The sequence below is a fragment of the Drosophila mauritiana genome, chromosome 2R, assembly GCF_004382145.1.
Source record: "Drosophila mauritiana strain mau12 chromosome 2R, ASM438214v1, whole genome shotgun sequence".
NCBI classification, from domain to species: Eukaryota; Metazoa; Arthropoda; class Insecta; order Diptera; family Drosophilidae; genus Drosophila; species Drosophila mauritiana.
Genome location: NC_046668.1, coordinates 5,798,544 through 5,819,304, shown reverse-complemented (window position 1 = coordinate 5,819,304; position 20,761 = coordinate 5,798,544). Strand labels below are relative to the sequence as shown.

General features: G+C 44.5%; 3 protein-coding genes across 3 annotated transcripts; 2 read left to right on the top strand and 1 right to left on the bottom strand.

Annotated features, from left to right (window-relative positions):
* Positions 1-899: 899 nt before the first annotated feature.
* On the bottom strand, positions 900-3,909 carry LOC117136926 (inner centromere protein). The gene is made up of 6 exons (XM_033298063.1): positions 3,719-3,909; positions 3,469-3,655; positions 2,338-3,403; positions 2,178-2,274; positions 1,373-2,039; positions 900-1,213 (listed from the first exon to the last, which is right to left on the bottom strand). The coding sequence occupies exons 1-6, from the start codon at positions 3,785-3,787 to the stop codon at positions 1,020-1,022; spliced, it is 2,280 nt and encodes a 759-aa protein (XP_033153954.1). The 5' UTR covers positions 3,788-3,909; the 3' UTR covers positions 900-1,019.
* Positions 3,910-4,400: 491 nt separating this feature from the next.
* Positions 4,401-9,704, top strand: LOC117136271 (peregrin). The gene is made up of 4 exons (XM_033297100.1): positions 4,401-5,777; positions 5,844-7,102; positions 7,160-7,431; positions 7,666-9,704. The coding sequence occupies exons 1-4, from the start codon at positions 4,634-4,636 to the stop codon at positions 9,281-9,283; spliced, it is 4,293 nt and encodes a 1,430-aa protein (XP_033152991.1). The 5' UTR covers positions 4,401-4,633; the 3' UTR covers positions 9,284-9,704.
* A 7,046-nt stretch (positions 9,705-16,750) lies between these two features.
* Positions 16,751-19,585, top strand: LOC117136528. The gene is made up of 2 exons (XM_033297472.1): positions 16,751-17,978; positions 19,225-19,585. Exons 1-2 carry the CDS (start codon positions 16,861-16,863, stop codon positions 19,241-19,243), a joined length of 1,137 nt encoding a protein of 378 aa, XP_033153363.1. The 5' UTR covers positions 16,751-16,860; the 3' UTR covers positions 19,244-19,585.
* Positions 19,586-20,761: the final 1,176 nt, after the last annotated feature.

Here is a 20,761-nt window from a genome sequence, read left to right as displayed (position 1 = left end):
ATTCTTCAAAATAGGTTTTTGATTTGGCAGTGCTAAGCAATACTTAGCAAAAAGTTTCTTTTACTCTGCATGAGGATGGCAACTCTGTTAGGCAGAAATACCAATAAGATTGATTTACTAAATATAATAAATTACTATATATTATATATTATTATAGTAATATTACTATTACTCAAGCACAGGTTGAAGACTTATATCGGAAAATATAGAAGTTCGTTCTTCTCAAATTTCTAAAGAATTGCAAAGTGATGCATCATAAAAATGACATTAGTTGAGTTACTCCCTCTTCTTACAGTTTTTTCTAGAGTATCCAATGTGCCACATGGAATTCACATAGATGCAGCCGCAAGCGACTTGGATCCGTGGGGGAAGTGGAGCTACTAACAGAGTGCACTTAAACGGAAACAGTAACAATTGAAAGTGGCAATTTGGGGAGCGTACGCGCCTTAATTAGATTGGGGATTAGGATGGTCCCATCGAATCATATTCACGGGTGGATCCGCGGCGACTTTCAGGTGGAGTCGACTCCAATCAGCAGCAATTACTGTGCCAATTGCCCATGCCGATTCCGCTGATTTCGGCTTTCGATTGAAAATGAGAATGGCTCGTTGGAAAAGTGGGATTAGCAGCAATGGAAACATGATGGAGGAGAATCGAATCGAGGCAGTCTGTTCGATCGTCTGCGCATCATGCCACAAAACCATGCCCCATGACCAGTGAAATTGTGTTTGCCGGGCTTGTTTTCTTTTATTTCGTTTACCTGCCTCCTCTGCGTTTTCACACTTTTCACGAATCGACGTATACATTGTTGGGCAGCTTGGCTAATGGAATCGGCAAGCAGCCACCAGCGAACCATAATTGAGCACGCTGGCGGCTTTAATAGTTCTAAAGCAGCTGGGTATTAGTGTCAGAGTCGCAGTGAATCGCGCAGCGGTACTCCGCTTTAATTTTCACAATTAACTTTATTTATTCGATCATAATCATGTGCATTTACGGGAGAAGAGAGCAGGACTACTTGGCTAGTATTTCGGCAGCTCGGAATAGCGCGGCGGCGTGGACCACAGCACGCTGGAGTTTCGCTTCAGCTGGCTGGGATCGATGTTCGGGAATATCTGCTTCAGGTCCGGGGTGGTGGGCGCCACCGAGAAGAAGCTGTCGATGATGTCGGTCGGGCAGTGGCTCTGCATGGCAATTGCCTCTCCCCTCACGTGGCCTGCAAAAAAACGCATTGTAAGTCAAAATCTATCTACAAGAACATTTGCTTTAATAGTCCCAGTGGAAATCAAATTGGAATCTGGCGTATATACTTGTATATATTTACGATGAAAAAGGTATCTCGAAAACAACTCTTCGAAATGATCCACCAACTTACTTCGACTCCAGGTGGGCGCTGGGGGACGCTTGTGGGTGACCTTTCCTTCGTCGTCTGTCGAGTCGTCTTCGTGCAGCATCTCCCAGGTGTACTTGGTTTTCGGCGGCGGCGGCAGCATCTTCTTGGGCTTGGCGCCGGTTAGCTGCTGCAGCTTCTGCTGCTCCAACTCCTTGAGCTTGGCCTTCTTGAGCGCCTCGGCTTCCTCTTGCTGGCGCATCTTCCGCTGCAGCTCCTCCAGCTCCTGTCGTTTGCGCTCCTCAATTCGCTTTCGCTCCTCCTGCTTCTTGGCGCGCTCGGCGGCCAGCTTGGCCATACGCTCTGCCCGCTCCCGCTCCTTGGCTTCGCGCTGCTGCGCTGCCTGCTGGTGCTTTTGCTCGCGCAGCTTCTTGCGCTCCTCCGCCAGGTTGTGCAGGCCCTTGCGAAAGTCGTCTCCGCTGTTCTCGCGCGACAGCGTTTTTGTGGACGTGGAGTTGACAGACCTTAGGTTCGTACCGGTGGCGGTCTTCAGCAGACTAGTGGCCTTAGACGCGCTGGCAGGTCCCTTCTTGGGCTGCGCTGAGCTTAATGGCAGCGTGCTGGTCGTTTGAGTGGGCGTGAAAAAGCGTCCAACAGTCGGAGCAGGCAGCTTGCCAATCTTGGGAGTGTTGTTTGATCCTGGCGTGCCTTGCTGAAGAGTGAAAAAAAAGAACAATAAATGAATAACTTATCAAACACTTCTAGAAAGCGCCAGTTGGTACAGGATTGGTCTTTGTGAATAGTTTAGCCTAATTCTGCTTGCTATAGGGTGCAACTATACTGTACCTACCACATCTTTTCCCCGCTTAGGGCGCATGCCGTTCTGTGCGTTTGCCGCATTCTCGAACGCCTCCACGCGCATTTTCACCGGACTCTGAAGCAGTGGGCTGTAGAAGTGCGAAGATGGTTTAGAAGGATCACATGCATGAAGAGGCAGGGGATCTACTCACTTGAAGAGCTCATGTGTTCGGGTAGGCAGTTTTATAGCCTTGATGCTCGAGAGCAGCTTGGTCGTCGGCAGCTTCTCCTCCACCGACTCGTCCTCCGTTAGAAGGCTGTCCTGCTTACTCAAAGGTTCCTTCTTGTCGCTGGAGTGCACCTCAAAAGTGGCATCTCCAGCAGGTCCTATGGGACTATCGCTCGTCGGCGCAGGACCCAGTACCAGGGTGGCGTTGGAAATCGTCACGGTCTCATTGACAGCAGGCGGAGCAACTGCAGCCACTGAGGGCTCTGCAACGGGCGGATCCTCGAGTGCGTCCTTGTATATGGATCGCTCCTGAACCGTTCGCGAATCGGTGCTACACTTGCGCGTGCGCGACGAGACTGGCGAGCTCTTGTCCAGGTCGCTGAATCGTTCCACCTTGATCGGTCGGTGGCTTTCCACGTCCTTCTTCTTCTTGCGGACCTTCTTGGAGACCTCCGTGGATGTCGTTGTGTTGCTGGCCACCGTATCGTCCGGTCGCGCTGCCTCCGTTGTTACAGAGGAGACGGTGGTCACATTTGCCGCGGAGACCGCATTGGTTAACGGGGCCACTGCTTCGGTGCTGAGTTTCTCGCGCTTTACCTTCACGCGGAGTGTCTTCGTGGTGTTCACGTCCTCTGTGACTGAGGCCTCCTCCGGAGGCTTTTGCTTCTCTGCTGTTTCTGCTGCTTCTGCTGGCTCTTCTAGTTCTGGCTCCGCCAGTTTAATTTCCTCTGACGCCTGTGCACTGGTGGAGCTGTTGAACTGGGAGACTCGCTGCTCGCTCTCAACCTTGACCTTTACGAGCTCCTCGCTGCTGGGCCGCCGCATCTTACGGTTGAGCGAGGGTTCCTTGAGTAATTTCTCAGTCTTCAGCTTAGCGGCGCGCTGTGGCCTTCCGGAGCCAAAGGTGGTGTCCGCCGAGACTGGCACAGGCGGAGGCGGCATCAGCGAGGCCGTAGAGTTGTGCTCGTCCTCGGCGATGGCCAGGAGCTGGGAGTTGCTGACCCGAGTGCTTTGACGGGCCGACGTGTTGTTGGCCGTGGCGTCTGGAGCTGCTCAAATGGAATATCACAGGGGTAGTTGCTCGTTAACACTTTAAAATGGCCTGGATACTCACCCTCGGGCTCGTTCTGATCTTCGGCCAGTGAGGTGAGTCGCTTGGGGCGCTTTTTCGTCTGCTGCGGCGTCACCGATGAGTTCTCCTGACTCTTCGCTGCAGGAGCACTGTCCCTAGGTTTGACCTCCGCCTCCGTTTGGCCTGTGCCTGTGCCGTAGAAGAGGTGGTCCAGCTCCTCAAAGTGGGCCTAAAAAACACAGATGACGCCATGTTGACTGTGTCGGAATTTCGCCTCTTGATCCTGGCTTACCTTACGCAGGACCTCGAGCTCCCTGCGCAGGTCCGATAGCGAGCCCAGCACGCCCAAGATGTCCTCCATATCTAGCGACTGTATCTGACAAACTGCAAATCCGGATTCGGTTCCTTCGATTTAATCGTTTTTTTCAAATGGCGGCAATTGAGACGCGCGTCAGCATTTGATAACATGCCTTTACTTGCGCACTGTTGACAGTTAACAGCGCATCGGGTGCTGTAAGGCGCATTTATGCCTCTGCTTTCCAACACTGCACGGGCGATAAAGTTCCCGCGCAAAATGAAAAACACAACCAAAACTAGTTTTTTGAGTGAATATTGAGATATATTTATTTGAATTCTTTAAAATAATATTATTGGGTTACTTCAATAGTTACGTACTGGATTTATGGCCCTGCAAATTTTGAACGTATAACATAAGGTGAACCAGTTCCATTACGCTCCCGCCACTACCATCTCTAGCAAGCAGTGCTGCAAGGCTCCCCAATAAACATATTGTAAACAAATTTGGGGGAAATCGGTAAAGGGAAATAATAAAAAAGAACTTTTTAATTAAAAATATAGATTACCGAAGCGAATTAAATGCGTAAATGACTGAAAATAGTTCAAAGAAGTTTCAGTAAACGTCCAGTGCTGCACAATCACCGCCGACGATAGTATCGCCATGGCGAGCTGAGCAGCAAGCCCATCTCTAGCACATTTGTTAAAAAATTTGCAACAAGCCAACGAAAATCGACCAGGAACGGTGGACAGCCAAAACCGCGCGCTCTGCGACGACCACCGTGGGATGCACATACGTATGCGCACCCGTGCCGCGGAGTAGACACAGTGCCCGCGATCCGCGACCAGCGAACCGCCAAACCCCGAGAAGCCAGCTGCAGCAGATCCACAGATCGCGCCGCAGATCCAGATCATGGGCCTCGACTTCGACGCAGTGGAGTACTGCAAGGGGGTGAAGACCCAGCAGTCCCAGCCGCCTTTCGCCTGTCCCGTCCGCGGCTGCGACCGCAGCTACAAGACCATCATGGGTCTGCAGTACCATCTTATGAAGTACGACCACGACAACCCACAGCCGCTCACGCCCGTGCTGACTCCGAGCCGCAAGAAGGCGCGCTCACGCTCCGGCGGCCACCACTCCACGCCTCGTCCGCACAAGGATCACCCTACGCCGGGTGGCGGCGGAGCTGAGGCCAGAAACGGCTGCTCCTCGGCCAGCGCAGGAGGTGGATCGGCGAGCGGAGTCAGCGCCCGGCAGTACGCCAATCCAGAGTCTCTTGTGTCCTACAACGAGGATGAGGCCACGGTGACGTTTAATCTGGACGGGAAGAGCGTGCGCCTGGGCATCGACGACGCCTTGCCGCTTGTGGAGGACGAGGAGTTCGCCGCCCTGGTGGCCAGGGGCTGTATTCTGAATGCCGACGCACCACCGCTAGAGGAGAACGCGCCCTGGGCAAGGGTCCAGGTGCCCGTGGCCAGGGTGGTCGAGATTCCGGACTACCGAGTGTCCGACGCTCCGCCACGCCCGCTGGCCTACTATCGCTTCATCGAGAAGTCGCTGGAGGAACTGGACGGCGAGGTGGAGTACGACGTGGACGAGGAGGACTCCGCCTGGCTGGAGCACATGAACGAGGAACGCCAGCGACTCGGCCTGAACGCCGTGGGCATCGACACGATGGAGCTGCTGATGGACCGGCTGGAGAAGGAGTCGCACTTCCAGGCGGCGGCCAACGGCACACCCACAGGCGTCGAGGTGGACGACGACGCAGTCTGCTGCATTTGCCTCGACGGCGAGTGCCAAAACACCAACGTGATACTTTTCTGCGACATGTGCAACCTGGCGGTACACCAGGACTGCTACGGTGTCCCCTATATCCCGGAGGGCCAGTGGCTGTGCCGCCGATGCTTGCAGTCACCCAGTAAGCCTGTGAACTGTGTGCTCTGTCCGAATGCGGGCGGCGCATTCAAGCAGACGGACCACGGCCAGTGGGCGCACGTGGTGTGTGCGCTTTGGATACCGGAAGTGCGGTTCGCCAACACCGTCTTCCTGGAGCCAATAGGTGCGTAGCTCGATCTCCCAGTTTCCTTGATCCCAGTTCCAAATAACAGCTGAGTTCTTTTTGTAGATTCAATTGAGACCATTCCCCCCGCTCGTTGGCGACTCACCTGCTACGTGTGCAAGGAGAAGGGCCTGGGGGCCTGCATCCAGTGCCACCGGAACAGCTGCTACGCCGCCTTCCACGTTACATGCGCACAGCAAGCGGGCCTCTACATGACCATGGACACGGTTAAGGACGGGCACAACGATTCGTCCATGCATGTTCAGAAGTTTGCCTACTGCCATGCCCACACGCCGGCGGACGCCAAGCTTAAGATGAACGTGCCTGACTTCGAGGACACGCGCCACAAGATGAAGGAGGCGCGCAAGGCTTTGGCCAAGAAGCGCTCCACAGCGCCCGTGGTGCTGATTCCGACTATTCCGCCGGACCGCGTTCAGGAGATAGCCACCATGGTGACGATGCAGCGCAAGAAGGAGTTCCTTGACCGCATTATCGCCTATTGGACGCTTAAGCGACACTACCGCAACGGGGTTCCCCTCCTACGACGCTTGCAAAGCCAAGGGAACAACCACGGCGTGATACAGCGCAACGGCATTGAAGGATCGCCGGACACCGGCGAGCTCTACCGCCAGCTTAAGTACTGGCAGTGCCTTCGGCAGGATCTGGAGCGAGCGCGCCTCCTGTGCGAGTTGGTGCGCAAGCGCGAGAAGCTGAAAGTGGCTTTTGTTCGCATTTCCGAGGAGGTGGTCATGCTGCAGCTCAATCCGCTGGAGGCGGCACTGAACAAGCTGCTCGATGCTCTGGAGGCGCGAGACAGCATGCAGATTTTCCGAGAGCCGGTGGACACTAGCGAGGTGCCCGACTACACCGACATTGTGAAACAACCCATGGACCTGGGCACGATGAGGGCTAAGCTAAAGGAGTGTCAGTACACCTCGCTGGAGCAGTTAGAAGCTGACTTCGACCTGATGATTCAGAACTGCTTGGCGTACAACAACAAGGATACGGTGTTCTATCGTGCTGGAATACGGATGCGCGACCAGGCTGCGCCGCTCTTTGTCCAGGTAAGGAAGGAGCTGCAGCGGGATGGCCTGCTGGCGCGATCACAGCGCTACCACGTCGACCACGTAGAAGAGGAGGTGGAACAGGAGCTACGCTTGCTGCTGGCGGCGCCGGCCAGCGAGGACATCGTTCAGAAGCTGCTCATTCTAGCCGACAAGTCGCAGGTGCTGAAAAACCCGACGTATCGCACCAAGAAAATAAAGCAGATTCGGTTGGAGATTTCTCGAATGCGCAAAAGCCTCCAGAAGGCGAGATTCGCAGCAGTGAGTATTGGTTTTCTTCCCTACAGGGTTCCCAAACTAATTCGTATTTTTCCACAGCGTCACTCCTCGCACGCTAACCAATCCCAAAGCGACGATGAAGACAACTTGGTCGGTTCACCTTCTAAGAAGCGCACCCGGAAGCGATTCAATAGCAGTGGGGTGGACATGGAACTGGGGCACGATGATGATGATGAAGAAGAGGATTCGGATGAGGACTCAATGGGTGAGGATAATGTGTCTAAGGACCTGCTCAATTCCACGCAAACGCCGCCCTGCAGCCCCATTAAGAGTTTAAACAACAGCAGCTCTCCCGTAGGCATCAATCGAAGGTAAGTAACTTAGTGGGTATAGCTGTTAAATTACAAGAACAAATAAGAATAATTAATAAGTCCCTCGACCTTCGACCTTCCTGATACTTTTTCACCAGGCAAATAGTTTTAGTGAATTAGCATACAAATGTTTTTCCCGTCGTAATTGTAACCTTTAGGTTTCTAGCTATCAATTTTAAATATTCTTTATTTGGTGGTCAATCCAATACTAAAAATCTGTAAAATCCGTTTCAGAACCGCCATATTGTTAACGCGCAAGGCACAGGCTGCCCTGAAGAGACCGTCGGAGCCTTTGACGGCGCCTGTGAAAGAGGAGCAGCACAATTCGCAGTCGTCCAACACGCAATCCACCAGCGGTAGCTCAACCTCCGCCACCACGGCGGCCACGGCCGCGTCAAGTGGAGCGGGCACCCTGAATCACGTCCTGTCCTCCGCACCGCCAACTGTCTCCAGCTTCGCGTTGACGCAGAACAACAGCAGTGTCGGTGGCGCTCTGGTGGCGGGAACTGGAATAGGAGGGTCGTCCTCAGCGGGAGCCGCTGCAGCGGCAAGCTTGACCTCTACGGCCCTCGCAATGAACAGCAAGCTAAGCGCGAATCTGCTTGTCAAGTCGCCCAAAAGACCAGGACGCTATCGTCGGGTGCCGGAAGTGAGGCACAGCTCCTCCATGTCACCAAAGAAGTCGCCCAATCCGGCGGTGACAGTCAGCCAGGCGCTACCCATTCCCGAGACCCTACCCTTTGAACGAATACCGGACAGCTTTCGGGTGTATAGAGCCAACAATCAGCGCGACGTTAGTGACAGCGACGACGCTCCCTCGCAGTCGAGCAGTCCGTGCAGCAGTTGCTCAGACTTCAGCATGTCGGGCAGCTGCTCTGACTTTGACAGCGATGAGGCTAGCGAAGGCGATGCGGATGGAGATCCTGACAGAGACGGCGGAAGGAGTCGCAGCGAGGAGAGGGACTCCACATCGCAGGAGGGCACCACCGACGCTATGGACCTGCAGCACGCCAGCCTTAACAATGTTCAGGGAAACAACGGCAACATGGCCATAAGCAGCAGCAGCGGAGGAAGTGGTGGCAGCTCCAGCGACGATGACGAGGATGAGGAGCGGCCACTGAGCGCGCGGCAGAACAAGTCGTTGAAGGTGGGAACGCGAGGCACGGCCACTCCTACGACAATGGCACGAGCAGTAGCTTTGTCAGCAGGACGGGGACGTGGCAAGCGGCGAAGCAATCTCAGCGAGTCCACCAGCTCCACGGCCACGCCCCCGCCACTGCGAAGAGCTGGCAAGCTGCGGTCGGCCACGCCCAACGCCTCTCCTCTGGTGAATAACATCAAGGCGCGTAGGAACACCACGGCGGTTGGCAGTGCACCTCTCACGAATAATAACCGCAGCAAGCACAGTGAGGATTCCGCCTCGTCGGAGAGGCACAATAACCACTCGCACGGCCAGAAGCCGGCGCTGGAGCCGCTTCAGCTGGTTTGGGCCAAGTGCCGCGGCTATCCCTGGTATCCCGCACTCATCCTTGATCCCAAGACGCCCAAGGGATTTGTGTACAACGGAGTGCCGCTGCCCGCCCCACCCACCGATGTGCTGGCGCTGCGGAAGAACTGCCTGGACGAGATTGTGTTCCTGGTGCTTTTCTTCGACGTGAAGCGCACCTGGCAGTGGCTGCCGGCCAACAAGCTGGACATCCTCGGGATCGACAAGCAGCTCGACCAGCAAAAGCTGGTGGAGTCGCGAAAGCCGGCGGAGCGGAAGGCCGTAAAGAAGGCGTACCAGGACGCGCTACACTACCAGAGCCAAGTCTCCGACTTGGAGGGCCAAGGACCCGATCCGATCATGTGAAAGCTGATGGCCCGATTGCAACTGTAGGCGCCGCTCGAAAGAATTCAGCCATTTAGTTAGCTCCCCCAGAAGGGATCGCCGTATTTTTATATCTCGTTGTTGTTACTTGATACTCGAAGATGACGCAGTTGAAGAAGGCCCTCCATTAGAGTATTTCGTTGGCGAATTTCCAATTTGCACTGCAAGTGTCTTTAATTTTCGTTTGTTGGCCAGCCAAGTCAGCAAGGATCGTTTACCCCTATACCATTATGTACAGTACAGTTTTTGTAATAGGCGCAGTTGGCGAACTCGTTGGAGGATCCTACCCCCTTTGTACATTATTTGGCTTTTGAGACTTCGATTGTGAAATGTTAAGTAGATCCAGGAATCGCTCGAACTACAGCAACGTGGAATTTATAACCTCAAGACGATTCACGCGAAATCAAATCAATGTTTAAGTTAAATAGTTTTAAGCTCTCTTACTGTTAAGCCCGGAATCAACATAATAAGCACAAAACCAACCGCTAAAACCAAGCAAGCAGTCGCCTCAAGTTGAAGTCCTGTAAAAACTAGCCGCTATTTTAGGGGACTAGAGATGATTATAAACATTTACAAATAGCATTACAAATTGTATAGATGTGAGTGTGTGTGTGTGCGCGTGAGTCTCCATAAATCGATATAAATCTATATGCAAATAGTGTACGTCTTGATTTCCACATGAACAAATAAACCATTTGATTATTGCGATGTATTAAAGAGATGCGGATTATTATTATTACTATTATAATTACTGTGTGTAATTAATGCAACACTTTCGTATGCCTAAGTGGAACGCGTAGACAATTAAGTATTGAAGTAGTTGGCTCCCATATCCCCCAGCTCCGCCACCCCAAACTCAATCCTCACCAGTCCACCCACCACCTTGGCCCTTAAAAAGATCGAACATTGTTTAAACCTAATGGTAAATCAAAGCAGAAAAATAAATGTTTTAAACGAAATGATTTCACTTTAATTTCACCCTTAATACCCCTTGTACTCGTCAGTTTGAGATGCACTCGACTGGCCCACAGTTTTGGCTGCTTCGCTTCGCAGCAAAAGTGCGTCAGTGGAGTTCGACAGGAATTGACTTATATTTACTTTGAGTATCCCCAGTTCGTTCACCGGGTTTTGAGGGGTCCGCTAACAGTGTCATATTCACCCCACATCAATTATCACCCCGGCAGATGTTTTGTTTTACAGTTTTTCGGCAGTACGGTTTTAGCCCGGGCACATGACACGTGATTCACCTGCTCTCCCCGGTAATTGGCTTTCGATTTCATCCCAGCAGGCTGGCTAAACACTCTTATGACATCTTAGATACATTACATGTATCTGAGTTACTGCAACAAACTGTACAAACTTGGAGATGCAGCTTAATGTTAAGCCATAAATTGTTCAATTCATGTGGGTATTCATAGTATTCATGGTATTCATAGTATCTTTCGTTCAAAACCCACAAGTCACGGCTCGGAGACATGATTAGGCCAATTAATTTGAGGAGCAAACAAACCCATAAGATTGAGCGAAACGATTGAATAGACGGTCAAAGCACAGCGTAAACAAAGTGTTTTTGTGAAAAATTAAGTTGTTTGCGCGACAACTGCAACGCACATCGAAAATAAATCTTGAAATATTCTCTACGCATTTTTCACGTGCTCAGACTTGAGAAACCGCGCCAATTGTGTTTGGGCCACAGTTCGCAAACAACTCAAGTGCTAAGCCCGGCTCAAAGTTGTCAGACCGGGCTTATTCGCAGCTACCGTTCATTGGCGGCAATCGAGGGGCTATTAAACAACTCAATTTGAATTTAACTGTAGATGATAGAACGCCCAAACGGCCAGCTGCTGACCTCAATTAGCAATGCATATTGATCACCCCTGCTGGACTATCCGGCTTGGAGGACCACTAGCCCCTGGCCACTGCAAGTTGGCCAAGTGCCTGGCGTAGGTCATTGCGTTGGCGCACCAATTGATGTTTTCATTACGTGCATAATTACTATCTATCTATTGGCCCCTTCGAACGGAACTGGCCGCGCGGGAAGTTCCCACAAACCGGATTCCGTATGTGGGGCTGTTCACACATGAACACGAATATATTTAAAGACTTACAATTTTGGGCTCCGTTCATATCTTATGTAAATGAATCGAGAGCGATAAATTATATTTAGGATTTTGTTATCTAAGGCGACATGGGTGCATTGCTCAAAAACATGTAATTTAAGTGCACACTACATGAGTCAGTCACTTGAGATCGTTCCCCGCCTCCTAAAATAGTCCCTTAGTGGGAGACCACAGATAAGGTCCTCGCCGCTCAAGATAGGCAGATGTGCCCGAGCGTGGGACCTCGATAAGGCGGGGACTATTTACTTAGGCCTCTGCGTAGGCCATTTACTTTAAGATGCGATTCTCATGTCACCTATCTAAACCGAAGATATTTCCAAATAAAACCAGTTTTCTTACAAAAACTCAACGAGTAAAGTCTTCTTATTTGGGATTTTACATTTGGTCAATCGAGCCTTTAATCGACTCTGCAGTTTCCCCCTACCAAAGGTAAGGAACTCAGAGAAAGGCCAGCTCCTTTAAGCATCTTACAGCTAAAGGTAGCAAAAATAAGTGACTCTTGTTTCCCCCTACCAAAGGTAAGGAACAGAGTATAAATATAAAAAGCAAAAAGATACAAAAGAATCTTTTATGTTTTAAAACAAGCACCTTATAGTCTATAGCTAAAGGTTGCTTTGTGTACCATTATAAATTGTGGTAAGGCGTGCTTGAGGCCATACATCAGCAATTGTGAAATTAAAAAGTGCATAACAAAAGTGCCTTATAAATGCTCTAATAGCATTAAATCAGCTCATAAATAGAGTGCAGTGTATATGCCATAAGAGCATAAATTAAATAAAAAGTGCCTGAAAACAGTGCCTTATAAATGCTCTAATAGCATTAAATCAGCTCATAAATAGAGTGCAGTGTATATGCCAAAAGAGCATAAATGCCGAAATAAATGGCTAAAAAACAAAAAATCTGACTGGACTACAAAAATAATAAAACGTGCCAAATAAAAAAAAAAAAAAAAAAATCATCTTTAAACATCGACGAAGCCTTAAAGAAGAGAAGGAAGTCAAATTCAAAGGAGCCTCTACCAGCAGCAGAAGCAGCAACAACAGCAGCAGCAGAAGCAGCAACAGCAGTAGCAACAGCAGCAACAACAGCAGCAACAGCAGCAGCAACAACAACGACATCAGCTAAGTCAAAACAAGAATTTTCTGTTTATCCAAACACACATATATATATAAATACATATAAAATACATATACACGTACTATATATATTAAGAAATTACAAAAAATTTTCAAAATGATGTCAGAAAAGACTATTCAATTCCTTAAGAAGCAGTCCGAAATTATTTTGGAAATTAGAAAGTTGGAAGTAAAACCAACATTAACAGATGTAGAAATTCTAAAATTAAATGAGCTTCAAAAATGTTTCATTGCTAATCATAGCAATTTGTTAAAGATCGGCGTTGTCGATCATGAATATTTTAACGCGAAGCAGTATGATTTAATAATGATGGTGTTAGAAAAAATTAAAAATAAAAATGAAAAAATTAAGGGCGAGTCGGTAGAAAACACTTTCCCTAAATCAAACACTGTCCCTAAATCAAACCCTCCCCCTACATTAAACCTTGAAATGTGTGGTCACCCTGAAAAAGAGGGTATAGCACAAAACAACGCTTTAAAAGTAGAGCAGGCATTTCGAAATAATGTTGGCCAATTTCGAGTATATCTAGAAGATACGTCTAAACTAATAGACAGTAGTCCAGATTTCCTTAAAATAAGGAAAAATAAAATTGAATTTTTATGGCATAAAATAGATAACCTGATTGAACAGGTGAATAGTCATTTTGAGAGCTCGCTATTCGAAGAAGAAATTAGCGAACTTGAATTTGACAAACAAAATATTATTACAGCCATTAATAGTCGACTCAGTGGCACAATAAATAAAGCTGAAATGTCGACGGTTGTTAAGGCGGAGGAGTTACCAACCCTGCCTAAAATACAGATTCCCACTTTCTTTGGTGATTCCAAAGAATGGGATCTTTTTAATGAACTCTTTACAGAGCTCATACATGTGAGAGAGGATCTCAGTCCTTCTCTCAAATTTAATTATCTAAAGTCAGCATTAAAAGGAGAAGCCAGAAATGTGGTTACTCATTTACTGCTCGGCTCTGGAGAAAATTATGAAGCCACTTGGGAGTTTTTGACCAAGCGATATGAGAATAAAAGAAACATATTCTCAGATCATATGAATAGGCTTATGGATATGCCAAATTTAAATTTAGAATCCAATAAGCAAATAAAGACATTTATTGACACGATTAACGAGTCAATTTATATTATAAAATTAAAGGCACAATTACCAGAAGATGTGGATGCAATTTTCGCTCACATAATTCTTCGGAAATTCAATAAAGAATCACTCAATTTATATGAAAGCCATGTTAAAAAGACAAAAGAAATACAGGCACTTTCTGATGTCATGGACTTTTTAGAGCAAAGGCTCAATTCTATATCATCATTCTCACAGGAAGTAAAACCTGTAAAGAAAATGATTAATAATAACAAGAATAAAAATTATAGTGACAATTGTGCATATTGCAAACTACCAGGGCATTATTTAATTCAATGCCATAAATTTAAAATAATGAATCCAGCAGAACGGTCTGACTGGGTAAGAAAAAATGGGATTTGCCTAAGATGTCTGAGGCATCCGTTTGGTAAAAAATGTATAAGCGAGCAGCTTTGTTCGACTTGTCGTAAACCTCACCACACGTTACTTCACTTTGCAGGTCATAATCCAGAAAAAGTGAATACGTGTAGAACAACAGGTCAAGCCTTGTTGGCCACGGCCTTGATTCAAGTAAAGTCGAGGTATGGAGGCTTTGAACAATTAAGAGCATTGATTGATAGTGGCGCTCAAAGCACAATTATTTCAGAAGAGTCTGCACAGATTCTAAAATTGAAAAAATTTCGGTCTCATACTGAAATAAGTGGAGTATCTTCCACAGGAACGTGCATCTCCAAGCACAAAGCGGTTATTTCGATAAGAAATTCTCCGAAAAATTTAGAAATTGAAGCAATTATTCTCCCAAAACTTATGAAGGCACTTCCAGTCAACACGATTAATGTTGATCAGAAAAAATGGAAGAACTTTAAATTAGCCGACCCCGATTTTAATAAACCGGGTCGCATTGATCTAATCATTGGAGCAGACGTATATACTCACATTCTGCAAAATGGAGTTATAAAAATAGACGGTCTCCTTGGGCAAAAAACTGATTTCGGGTGGATAGTTTCTGGATGTAAAAAATCCAAAGGAAAAGAAACCATTGTAGCCACAACAATAGAAATAAAAGAGTTAGATCGCTACTGGGAAGTGGAAGAAGAAGAAAAAGATGATATCGAGTCTGAAATCTGTGAAAATAAATTTATCAAAACGACAAAAAAAGATTCAGATGGGCGATACATTGTGTCAATTCCATTCAAGGAGGATGTCACCTTAGGAGATTCAAAGAAACAAGCGATAGCTCGTTACATGAATCTGGAGAAAAAACTAAAAAGAAATGAAAAACTTAAGGTTGACTACACTAAATTCATGAATGAATACATGGATTTAGGACACATGATTGAAGTGAGTGATGAAGGCAAATATTTTTTACCGCACCAGGCAGTGATTAGAGATTCAAGCCTTACGACCAAATTGAGAGTAGTTTTTGATGCTTCAGCAAAAACTACGAATAACAAAAGTTTGAACGACATAATGTGGGTTGGGCCACGAGTTCAAAAAGATATTTTTGACATTATTATTAAATGGAGAAAATGGGAATTTGTTGTTTCGGCAGACATTGAAAAGATGTACCGACAAATTAAAATAGATAATAATGATCAAAAATATCAATATATTTTATGGAGAAATTCTCCAAAAGAAAAAATTAAAACATATAAATTAACCACAGTCACTTACGGAACTGCATCTGCACCATATTTGGCTACCAGGGTTCTGGTAGATATTGCAGATAAATGTAAAAACCAAGTTATTAGTGCAATAATTAGGAATGATTTCTATATGGATGACCTAATGACTGGAGCTGATTCGGTAGAAGAAGCTAATAAATTAATAACATTAATTCTCCATGAATTGCAGAAAGTTGGATTCAACTTAAGGAAATGGATTTCCAACAATTCCAAAATATTAACCACTGTGGAGGACACAGGGGACAATAAGGTTCTCAATATTATCGAAAATGAATGTGTTAAAACTTTAGGACTAAAATGGGAACCTCAAAATGATTTATTTAAGTTCAGCGTAAATTGTAATGATGAATCAAAAAATATAAATAAGCGCGTTGTGTTATCAACGCTAGCAAAAATATTTGATCCGTTAGGATGGTTGGCACCAGTCACGGTTTCAGGAAAACTTTTTATTCAAAAACTTTGGATAAATAAAAGTGAATGGGATCAGGAATTATCCATAGAAGATAAAAATTATTGGGAAAAATATAAAGAAAATTTATTATTGTTAGAGAATATTCGAATCCCAAGGTGGATTAATTCAAACAGTTCTTCAGTCATTCAGATTCACGGATTTGCGGACGCCTCCGAAAAAGCATATGCTGCAGTAGTCTATGCTAAAGTAGGACCTCATGTTAATATAATAGCTAGCAAAAGTAGAGTCAACCCTATAAAAAATAGGAAGACAATTCCCAAACTCGAGCTGTGTGCAGCTCACCTGCTTAGTGAATTAATCCAAAGACTAAAAGGATCAATTGACAATATAATGGAGATCTATGCTTGGAGTGATTCCACGATTACCTTAGCATGGATTAACAGTGGTCAAAGTAAGATCAAATTTATAAAAAGAAGAACGGATGACATTCGGAAATTAAAAAATACTGAATGGAATCATGTTAAGTCAGAGGATAATCCAGCAGATTTAGCATCCAGGGGAGTGGATTCTAACCAGTTGATCAACTGTGATTTTTGGTGGAAAGGTCCGAAATGGCTAGCAGACCCAAAAGAACTTTGGCCTCGGCAGCAGTCTGTAGAAGAACCTGTCTTAATAAATACGGTATTAAATGACAAAATAGATGATCCTATTTACGAATTAATAGAAAGGTATTCCAGTATAGAAAAACTTATACGTATAATAGCATACATAAATAGATTCGTGCAGATGAAAACAAGAAATAAAGCCTATTCATCAATTATTTCAGTAAAGGAGATAAGAATAGCGGAAACAATTGTTATTAAGAAACAACAAGAATACCAGTTTAGGCAAGAGATAAAGTGCCTTAAAATCAAAAAGGAAATCAAGACAAATAATAAAATATTGTCATTGAATCCATTTTTGGACAAGGATGGGGTTCTAAGAGTTGGAGGAAGATTGCAAAATTCCAATGCAGAATTTAATGTTAAACATCCAATCATTTTAGAAAAATGCCACCTAACAAGCTTATTAATAAAAAATGCTCATAAGGAAACATTGCATGGAGGGATAAACCTAATGCGAAACTATATCCAAAGAAAGTATTGGATTTTCGGGTTGAAAAATTCGTTGAAAAAGTATTTAAGAGAATGTGTAACGTGTGCAAGGTATAAACAAAATACAGCTCAGCAAATAATGGGTAACTTGCCAAAATATAGAGTGACGATGACATTCCCGTTTCTTAATACTGGAATAGATTACGCAGGTCCTTATTATGTTAAATGTTCAAAAAATCGTGGCCAAAAAACATTTAAAGGATACGTTGCTGTATTCGTTTGCATGGCCACCAAAGCCATACACTTAGAAATGGTAAGCGATCTAACTTCAGACGCATTTTTAGCAGCACTCAGAAGATTTATTGCTAGACGGGGAAAATGTTCCAATATCTATTCAGACAACGGAACAAATTTTGTAGGAGCTGCAAGAAAATTAGATCAAGAGTTATTTAATGCAATACAAGAAAATATAACGATTGCAGCGCAGCTTGAAAAGGACAGGATTGATTGGCATTTTATTCCCCCGGCAGGACCTCACTTCGGAGGTATTTGGGAAGCTGGAGTTAAGTCAATGAAATACCATTTAAAGCGTATAATCGGCGACACTATTTTGACTTACGAAGAAATGTCAACTCTTTTATGTCAAATAGAAGCATGCTTAAATTCAAGGCCATTATACACTATAGTTAGTGAGAAGGACCAACAAGAAGTTTTAACACCAGGTCATTTTTTAATTGGAAGACCACCTTTAGAAATAGTCGAACCAATGGAAGATGAAAAAATCGGAAATTTGGATAGGTGGAGACTTATCCAAAAAATGAAGAAAGATTTCTGGGTTAAGTGGAAAAGTGAATATTTGCATACGCTCCAGCAAAGGAATAAATGGAAAAAGGAAATTCCTAATATAGAAGAAGGGCAAATAGTTTTATTGAAGGATGAGAATTGTCATCCTGCAAGATGGCCTTTAGGAAAGGTGGAAAAGGTGCATAAGGGGAATGATGATAAGGTCCGAGTGGCTAAAGTAAAGATGCAGGAAGGATATATCACTAGACCCATTACTAAAATTTGTCCCTTGGAAGGAATAAAGTCTGTTGACAAAAATGAGGCTGACCAAGAGCCAAAAAGACGAACTAGAGCGACATCGGGAATGTCCAAGATCGGAATCATTATGGCAATGTTGTTGTTTGTGTTAAGTTGTCAAGTTTCTAGCGCATTACCTAAAGATATAGCACCAAGATATTCTATAGACAAAATAAATAAAACCTCAGCAATATATCTAGACCCGCTAGGAGATGTTGAGATTGTGAGTACTTCTTGGAATTTGGTTATCTATTATAAAATGGATCCATATTTTAAAATGTTAACAAAGGGTAATGCGCTTATACAAAGTATGAGGAAAGTTTGCGAAAGACTTCATAGCTTTGAAGAGCAATGTAGTCTAGTCTTAGATAATATGCAAAGTCAGTTATCGGAACTTGAAGAAAACAATAAATTGTTTATGATGCAGTCTAGATCTAGAAGCAAGCGTGCTCCTTTCGAATTTATGGGTTCCTTGTATCATATTTTATTTGGTATAATGGATGAAGATGATAGAGAGCAATTAGAAGAAAATATGAAGAATTTGTTAGATAACCAGAACAACCTTGATAAACTAATTCAAAAACAAACATCTGTGGTTGATTCAACTTCTAATCTATTAAAGAGAACAACAGAAGATGTTAACTCCAATTTTAGAAGTATGCAAATAAGAATTGAGAACATGACAGAAGTTCTTAAAGAAAATTATTATGTTTATAAGGAATCAATAAAATTCTTTATGATTACGAAACAGCTACACTCATTGATTGAAGAAGGCGAAAAAATTCAAGCAGGCATTATAAGCCTGTTGATTGATATTAATCACGGTAGGCTAAATACAAATATTCTCAGGCCAAATCAGCTTAAAAAAGAAATTGCCAAAATTCAGCAGAGTCTTTCGGAGAACCTAGTAATTCCAGGAAAACGGTCAGGTACGGAACTTAAGGAGGTGTATACACTGTTAACAGCCAGGGGTTTATTCATCGACGATAAATTGATCATTAGTGCAAAAGTGCCTCTGTTTAGCAGGCATCCATCCAAATTGTTCAGGCTTATTCCGGTGCCAATTCGAAATGAAGATCGGATAATAATGGTGCATACAACGTCCGAATATTTAATTTATAATTTTGAGATAGATTCCTATCACATAATGACGGAAGCCACATTAAATCAATGTCAGAAATGGCAATTAAATAAGAGAATATGCAAAGGAAGTTGGCCCTGGAATTCAGCGAATGATAATGCATGTGAGATTCAGCCTCTAAAGCCAGATAAAGCGGCGAACTGCATCTATAAAACAGTAGTCGACTCTAAAAGTTACTGGGTAGAGTTAGAAAAGAAAAGTAGTTGGTTGTTTAAGGTTCCTGCGAATTCAAAAGTCCGTCTGCAATGTACTGGCTCTCAAATTGAATTGTTTGATTTGCCTCAGCAAGGAGTTTTAAGCATTGCGCCATATTGTACGGCAAGAACCGACGATAAAATTCTAGTTGCCCACCATAACATTCAGTCCGAAAGTGAAGAATTATTATCAACACCTTATATAGGAGAAGTTAGTGAAGTGCCGAAGATTATTTGGGATCCGCTGAAACTATCAATATTAAATCATACTGAGGAATTTGAACGATTGAATAATGAAATTAAATTTATGAAAGAGAACCATCAAAAATTGAAAGATTTACATTTCCATCATATTTCCGGACATGCTGGTTTAATTATTGCTTTAATACTAATGATAGTATTAATAATATATTTCATACGGAAATGTGCTGTGCAACAAAGAATGCAAGCAATAACCTTTGCAGGTCCGTTGCCAGTACTATAAATATCAATAGTAAATAAACAATAAAATAATATAACGAATAAAAATATACAGTCCACTATATCGTTGTTTAATAGAAAATGTACTTCTACATAGAAAAAGCAAAATGTTTAAAATAAGTTAATTGAGTACAAATTGTTGAATTAAAAATAATATAAACCATAATTGTAATCCAATAAAATTAAAAGCCAGAAAAACTAGGCCCATTGAAATCTTAGTTGCAAAATAAATGAACATATATCAAATAAATACAGTCCACTACTGTTATAAATGCAACTAATATACTAATGTACATCTCAGCTTTGCTGGCCCTTTGGCAGAATGTTCACACATGAACACGAATATATTTAAAGACTTACAATTTTGGGCTCCGTTCATATCTTATGTAAATGAATCGAGAGCGATAAATTATATTTAGGATTTTGTTATCTAAGGCGACATGGGTGCATTGCTCAAAAACATGTAATTTAAGTGCACACTACATGAGTCAGTCACTTGAGATCGTTCCCCGCCTCCTAAAATAGTCCCTTAGTGGGAGACCACAGATAAGGTCCTCGCCGCTCAAGATAGGCAGATGTGCCCGAGCGTGGGACCTCGATAAGGCGGGGACTATTTACTTAGGCCTCTGCGTAGGCCATTTACTTTAAGATGCGATTCTCATGTCACCTATCTAAACCGAAGATATTTCCAAATAAAACCAGTTTTCTTACAAAAACTCAACGAGTAAAGTCTTCTTATTTGGGATTTTACAGGGGCCATGTGACGTCAAAGACGGTGCTCCGAATTGGATAAAAGAGTTTAAAAAAAGAATATTGCGGTTTGGAAATAAACGGCCTTGGTGCTGGCTCCTCAATGAGTGCCGGCATCAAATGATGGGGAAAAACATTCCATGGAGTTCGACTCCAAACTGCTCCAAATCCTAGCTAGACTCATACGCAGCATATTCGGAAGACTTGGGGAAAGAACGTAAGATGAATAATAGGCTTTTGATTCTTTGCTTCTGATTCTTTATATAACAATGAATTAT

Bases quoted from the DNA above. Each gene is read 5' to 3' on its own strand.
- LOC117136926 (XM_033298063.1), bottom strand. From the start codon at position 3,787: ATGGAGGACATCTTGGGCGTGCTGGGCTCGCTATCGGACCTGCGCAGG. The intron at 3,404-3,468 runs GTGAGTATCCAG...CCATTTGAGCAG, and splicing joins AGATCAGAACGAGCCCGAGG to CTCCAGACGCCACGGCCAAC. The intron at 1,214-1,372 runs GTAAGTTGGTGG...GTTTTTTTGCAG, and splicing joins AGCGCCCACCTGGAGTCGAA to GCCACGTGAGGGGAGAGGCA.
- LOC117136271 (XM_033297100.1), top strand. From the start codon at position 4,634: ATGGGCCTCGACTTCGACGCAGTGGAGTACTGCAAGGGGGTGAAGACC. The intron at 7,103-7,159 runs GTGAGTATTGGT...ATTTTTCCACAG, and splicing joins AGAAGGCGAGATTCGCAGCA to CGTCACTCCTCGCACGCTAA. The intron at 7,432-7,665 runs GTAAGTAACTTA...AATCCGTTTCAG, and splicing joins CCCGTAGGCATCAATCGAAG to AACCGCCATATTGTTAACGC.
- LOC117136528 (XM_033297472.1), top strand. From the start codon at position 16,861: ATGCGAAACTATATCCAAAGAAAGTATTGGATTTTCGGGTTGAAAAAT.